General features: G+C 33.6%; 1 protein-coding gene across 2 annotated transcripts; it reads left to right on the forward strand.

The window, feature by feature from the left end:
- The first annotated feature begins 2,087 nt into the window (after nt 1-2,087).
- LOC149253753 (protein LURP-one-related 6-like) lies at nt 2,088-3,251 on the forward strand. 2 transcript variants are annotated; one of them, XM_089456912.1, is made up of 3 exons: nt 2,088-2,392; nt 2,479-2,730; nt 2,805-3,251. In XM_089456912.1, the coding sequence occupies exons 1-3, from the start codon at nt 2,153-2,155 to the stop codon at nt 2,946-2,948; spliced, it is 636 nt and encodes a 211-aa protein (XP_089313038.1). In that variant the 5' UTR covers nt 2,088-2,152; the 3' UTR covers nt 2,949-3,251. The 2 variants fall into 2 exon arrangements, with proteins under 2 accessions (XP_089313038.1, XP_089313040.1); XM_089456914.1 differs by having other exon boundaries at nt 2,838-3,251.
- Nucleotides 3,252-7,506: the final 4,255 nt, after the last annotated feature.

The following is a 7,506-nucleotide window of genomic DNA, read 5'->3' on the forward strand; positions in this document are numbered from 1 at the left end:
GGCACTACTATATATGGTGTGAGTCTACCATTACCAAAAAAGAAAAAAATGTTACAGCAAGAGGGGTGTTAGATTCTTGTTTATTACAAGAAAGCCCTCCAAATTACTAGATTAGCAACTTTTTCATGAGATTTAAGATTCATAATATTTTTTTTAATCTATTTCAAAAGATTATAAAAAGGAAAAATTTAATATCTAATAATATTTGAAAATAAACAATCTTAAAAGTTAACTCTCAAAATATAGAAATATCTTTATATATTCTTTAAAAATATGTAAAGTAATTTTATAAAAAATCATTATTCTAATAAAATAAAAAATTAAACTTAAAATACAAATTAAATTGGTGTAAGATAAATCATCAATATTTAACGAAAGAATAAAATAATATAAATATTTTTATTAGTTCATAATATCCAAACTCAAAAAAATGGTTTTTTAATAGTGAAATAGAAAAAATAATAGACCGTATACATGAAATCTTATAGCGATAAAAATATTTTGCCAATGATTAAATTTTCAGCTAATTAGTGTATCTGAAATAGTAATTTCGTTTAGGTAATTCAACCAAAAAAACCTTTTATATTACTGATCAATTTTTTCTATAAAATACCATTTCAAAAATTGATTATAATAATAATCATTACTTGTGGAGTGAACAACACGTTTGCTTCCCAACTATTTTCTTATCCTATTTTTCAATCAAAAAATAATTTTACCGGATATCCTTTTTGGGAAAAACATGAGACTTTGTGGGGCTGCCAAAAGTGGTATTACTTTATTAAACCTTTTAATAGTTTTCTCAACTCTGTGGGGTTGTAATTCTTTATTAAAATTTTCAATATATTTATCAACTTTGGAGAATATGTTGAACGCACGTTTAACTTGAGTTTCTTAGCTTCATTAGTTATTGGTAATTTAAACATTAGTTTTTTCTCAAGTTTTTACGGCAGCGGCTAATTAATCTGCCATAGAGCATTAAATGTCTGGTTATATGCAGGTTGGATAACCCGATAACACACGAGCGCTTATTTCTTATTTATCTAGTCTCCCCGCGCCCGTGTTATGGGGTTATCCAGCCTACATATAACTGGGAATTTAATGCCCTATAAGAGGCTGGTGAGCTCCTGCCAAGTTTCTACACCGTGACTTCAACGACCCAGCAAGCACATCTTTACTTGCAAATTTGACTTTCCTTATCACACCACTTGTAATTACCTATTAGTAATTTAAGTACATAATTATCACCCCACCACTTAAAACATACTTAGAACCTTTACACATAAATATTATATATATATATATATATTTTAATTTATGTAATTAATTTAAATATTAATTTATTTTAATTAATATAAATAATAATGAAATTTGATTTGGGGTTTTAATATTGTGTTACTCTCCCTCACTGTAGCTGAGTGAATCATTCGAAAATTAATTTTATTATTATTTTAAGGGTCACTTATAATTTAATCATGGTTAGTGGATAAATGGTGAACTTTATGCGGTTGGCATTATACTTTTGACTTGTTCTGGGGGCTTTCAAATCCATGAGCATATTTTTGTTTGTAGCTAATAATTATGTTACTTTTTAGCTACTTTTCTTTTAATAGATTAGTTTGGTGAAAATGACTCCCCTAAGAAAATTGAGCGCGTGCACAATAGAAACATATTTTGTCAAGAAACTGTATTTGATTCAAAAGCCACTGAACATTGATTATGACGCAGAGCCCGTGATTTGACAATTCAGGGTAGACTTAGAAACCTGGCTCGATAAGTCCACATTTCTGCGATTCTTCGTCTCTTCTACGTTAAAAAAATATAAAACAAAGCGAAACATGTAACCGATACGCAATACCTATGCCTATGCCTATACCTATACCTATACCTCGTGCAATATTTTGCCGATCTCATAGGGTAATGTAAACCTATGCCTATACCTATACCTATACCTATACCTCGTGCAATATTTTGCCGACCTCATAGGGTAATGAAAACTTACAGAGAATTTTATATTTTAAAGGTTACTTAACTTCCAAGTTTTTAAAGCAGAATTGCCGTAGAGAAATGAAGTATGTTGGCCTCTATTTAATCCCCATGAGCAGCTGATAGATGAATGTGATAAGCAGCCGGCGACTGAAAACAAGAAAAGATGAATGGAAACGGTGGTACTGTGACTATTCTGCCTGTAGTTAGCAAACACTTCTGCTCCACTTCACAAACACAATTCATTGTGAGAAAGAGGCCGTGCGCTGTTAATGGCGGGGGCTTTGTGGTCATGAATTGTGGAGGCGACGAGGTATTCAGAGTGGAGGGATGCGGTCCATTGTTTAAAAACGAAGCTCTTCTTAAAGACGGGGAAGGGAATTCTGTACTCTCCCTGAAACGCAAGGTAATATCCCTGGAAAGCACCCAATTGATTTTTCGAAATTGATAATAATTGTGAAAATATTAAGGTTGTATGTATGCATTTTCCAGGTGGGTCTCGTGGAGGTGTTCTGCTTTCGAACTCAATGGAAAGGGTTCGTGAAGGACGAGATAGATGAGCACCAGAAACCCATTTTTAAGGTCATCGCTTCGGCCGTGAGTTGTTGCCAGAAGGACGACCCCATTAAGGTCTCTCTTACAAATTCAGAGAAGAATAAAAGAGGGTGGGACTACAAGATTGTGGGTAGTTTCACTGAACGAGACTGTAGCATCTACGATCATTCCGGTGCAATTGCTGCAGAGGTGGGCCCATTATCTTTCTCTTGCTTTCTGCCTGGTTATTCATATAAATGGTCCAAATATTGAATGGTTTGCAGGTGTTTGTGGATACTGCATTTACGGATGTGAAGGACATATACAGCGTTGCAGTGGGAGCAGGAGTTGATCAAGCATTCGTTTTTGGAGTGATTGCTATTCTTGACAAACTTAGTGAAGAAGATCATGGCTACGGACAGTATTAACACATACTCCTTGAAACAAACTGTAGATAAGGAATACTCGGTTATAAAGCTGTTGGCGTTTAACCTAACATTTGTAGCCATTTCTGAGTAGGCCGTGTTCTGAATTTTTACATTAATGTAATGTGCTCTGGAATTATCTGTTATAAATGTTAATAAATTAGCAGAGTTTGATGGGAATTGGGGTAAATAAATATCGTAAACATGCGAGTACGGTACTTGGAGTTGAAGTTTTGTAGATATTGATTGGTATGGGAAGGAAAGAAATGTTTTGAGAAAAATATAATACAAATCTCTATTACTAAATTTACGTGTGTAAGACATCATCGTGATTATTTTTACTTCTAAATATTGTACAACTTCCGTTCCATGGTCTAAATCCATCGCTCTCTCGGAAAATCGATTCATTCAAATGAAAACAAATAAGGTTGCAGAGAACATTACTGTAACAAATTAAGTAAACGTCTTATCGGAGAAGAGACCATAAAAATTCTCAGGTTTATATTTGCATAAAAAGCTCTAGCCTAGAGCTAGACAGGAAAGATCTATCTTTCTTTTAAAATAAAATAAAAATATATATGGAAATATTATACATCATCAATATTTATTATTATTATACAAGTGAGATTTGTTATATATAGGGTATAAATTAAAAACTTGTTTTCCTGTAATTCTAGCCTAGAGCTAGACAGGAAAGATCTATCCCTTTATATTTCTTTTAAAATAAAACTAGCATTTGCACCAGATGTTGCAAAGGAAACGCCGTAAGGCATAAATTGAAGAACACAAATACAACAAAAGAATACTTTGATAAAGAATAAAAATATATTGAACGCTCAAATCAATGCCCCATTAACTGAAACCAGTTAGTAGACATATCTATCAACATTAGGATTATACACAATGATCAAGAAATTTCCCATATACAAACAACACCTTCCACAACAACCTTTTGTCACATCCACATTTTAAAAAATGCCTTGGAACGTGATTGGAATCTCCCATATTGTCTTTTTAATTATGCAGATAAATCTTCCATATTGCTATTTTCATCATGAATATTGTTAGTTCATTGTTGTAAAGTGTTAGTGTGTTAAATTCAATACTGTAAGTTTGACAAGCGAAAAAAATTCCTCAATTAGCATAATATGCATTTTTCTCTCACCATGTATTTTTCAGTCATGCATTACAAAACTTCCATCAAAGAGCACAAGTAACAGATTAACATGTATTTTCCCTTCATTATTTTCATCACAGAGCCAAGAAATCTACGCCTTATCTATAAAGTAACAAAAACATTTTGAAATAAGTTTAATATTTCAAGCCAGTGTCTAACCTATAAAGTAACAAAAACTTTTTGAAATAAATTTTATAGTTTAAGCAATTGACTAACCTAATTTAATAATTGAAAAATTCTCAAAGATGAATTATACTCCATAATAAGAGAGCCAACATTGGAGCCCATACTTTCACTAAAAGGAAAAGAAACACAACCACTTGTTAAGAAGAAATTCAAGTAATAATAATAAAACAAAAATAATAAACATTAAAGTATAAAATGGTATTTCCAACGCACAGGTATAAATATACATGCTCTATGTCCATTGTTAGATTAAATGGGTGTGGAGAAAGGGCAAGAAGCATGTTCAATTTGTTTCTAAATGAGTGGTTATCTAAGCTCGTAAACATAATAAAAAAGATATTTATTACAACAACTTCTATATGATTATTCTTTTTGAAACATAGTTAAAACCGTAAATTAACAATTTCAGAAACCTGCACATGTTAGAAACAATCAGATAAGCCATGATTATTGAGTTTCCCGTTACTTAAAGTCTTTGTTGAGTGAGTCCATTGAATGAGCCAAGTTCATGTTAGCTTTGGTTGAGTTGATGTAAAAATGTGTAGTGGAGTTGATATCAACTAAGGTCTAGTTGTAGAATCACCAAACTGAGTTGAAGTTGGCTTAGCTAGACATACAAGGTAAAACCAGCTGACCGATAAAGTTTGTCATAACTATAAACAGAGATTTATTCAAGCTTAGCAACAATTACTATCATCATCGGCTAATGTTTAAATACTAAATTGCAAAATGCAGTTAATGCCAAATAATGTATACATTTTTTAGGGCATTGGGCAGTAGCAACACCAGAGCTATGTTGTGGGTTTTGTATTGGGAAAATTCGTATTGTGGAATTTGGGTTTTGCATGAGTATTGTTGTTTCCAGAGAAAACGATGTTGTACATAATGGTGGAGAGATGTTGTGCAATTGTTTCAGGTTCCGTAATTTGATGATATGCACAGAATGGGTAATGCCATGAGGCCCTAAATGTTTTTGGTCAAATGAGGAGAGTGTTTCTAAGCCAAACAACTTCAGCTTTGGCACCATTGTCAAGGCCTGCGTTGGGTAATGCCATGAGGCCCTAAATGTTTTTGGTGAAATGAGGAGAGTGTTTTTAAGCCAAATAACTTCACCTTTGGCACCATTCTGGAACATCTAAAAGCTCTGAACAGCTTACCCGCCTAGTACTTAGTATGTTGTACAGGCCTGGAACTTATATTTGTGTCAACAAATGAGTATGTGGTTGAACCCACAGGTGTCTTCATCGACAAAAAGAAAGCAGTTGCTCACTTGAAGGTTTGAATATTACCATTCCACAATTCAATTATAATTGATTTTTTCCTTCAAAGGTTATCCGACATGCTACTAATTAAAAATACAATGTAGGTAAAAGTTGAGAAATGATATTTGAGGTAACTAAGGAGTTGTCACATGTAATGCCACTCCCTTTCTACATGAGCAAGGAGATTTGGCAATAGCATGTCCGCTTTGGCTCTTTCTCAATTTATAAAATTGACACTGTTGACTAATATCGACATAACCAACCCTATTCTAAGTTGAAACTTCTTTCAAATTGAGCATTCACCTCATGAAAGGTTACCTTAAAATTGCTCCATAGTTGTGACTATTCGAAATTGACAAGGTGATTAAAAAATAACATGTTTGTTTTAAGTTAATGGTTTCAATCATGAATCCATTGTGAAATTTCTCGCATTTTAGCTTCTAATTGTTCAATAATGAACCCATTGTGCATTGTTCCAATTGTAGAAAATTCTAGCCCTAAGTGATTCTTTCCCTTATGATCTCAATCAAACAAATCAATTATTGAATTTAATTAATGTAGAAATTAATTTCGGACCATAGCAACAATCATACAATAGCTGGAAAAGTAAATAGGATGCATAAAACAGTTTTTTTTTTCTAAGTAAGACTAATTCAATTAAAAAAGGCAAAAATATAATTACACCGAGGCCCCGCCTCAAACTCTGTTTCTAGCTTTCATCGAAACAGTTGATACTGCCCCAGATTGGGGAAACCAGCATGAAATTGCAAAACAGTTACCATATAACCCTGAACTGACATCAACAGACACCATAATACGACCTTGTGACACAGAAAAAAGGTGCAACTCAGCAACACTGGACATGACAGCAAATCAACAAAACTACTGAACTGCTAAACATACGCAAAAATATCAAGCGACTGGACCAAACCGTGATCTGCCTGAGGCCGATTTGGTTCATGGGTGGCTACATTTGCCAGAGGGCATCAGTTGTTTTGCTACTCCTCCGGAGTTTCCTCGATTGGGAATAGTATGTGTGTGCCAAAGAAGATTGATAAGCTAGATACTCTCACTATTCAAAGGAATTAAAATGTTTAGATATTTGTTTTCACATATTCTAATATGATCCCACTGTAGCAGAGTGAGGTACAAATGTTGGAGGAATTCCTAAAACAATCGAGATTTTTTCAATTTTAGGACTCGAACTCAGATAGTCAGATTGCTGCCACTCCTCCTTCCATATTTCCCTGCAGATTTGATTGAATGAGGCCTTCAAGCATCAATGTACCATTACAAGGCACCATGGCCCGTTGGCAGAGAAAGTAAGTTGCAAGCTGAACATCCCATGGCTGAACACCGTGGCAACACCTATCTCCTATGTAGCATGTGCATTAAACTGCAACCCTTGAAAGCACGTTGGCTCCTGAGGAGTAAGGTTACTGACTAATGATTGATCCACATACATGGTGGACCAATTTTTGTTGAAATTTATGATTAAATGGATTGAAATTGTAGAGCCTGATTGGCACTGATGGACTCAGTAACAAATATCTACTTCACCCTGATTATGCACTATGGGTTTCATATACAATTTCATGGAACAAACAAACAATTTGATTAAAACTGTAGATTGTGATGGTATAGCTGGATTTAGCAATAAACATATACTGCATCCTGATTTCTGCAAGATCATGAAAGTAAACAAATAATTTGGCTGTAATTGTATTTGTAGATTTTGATAGCATAGAAGGATTCAGTAACAAACAACTTATTGCACTTGAATTATGCCAGTTGTGACATACAATTTTCTCAATCAAAGAAACAAGAATATTTTTAGAAATGAGGGCCAAGGTCGCTATTAAATGCAAATTCTACATAACAGATAGGTAGAGCCAATGTCTTTAAATGAGATTTTTTGGAGTTTCCTAGTGAAAAA

This window comes from Pinus tabuliformis, chromosome 7, assembly GCF_031772625.1.
Source record: "Pinus tabuliformis cultivar Carrire ecotype Pingquan chromosome 7, CPIR1, whole genome shotgun sequence".
Classification (NCBI taxonomy): Eukaryota; Viridiplantae; Streptophyta; class Pinopsida; order Pinales; family Pinaceae; genus Pinus; species Pinus tabuliformis.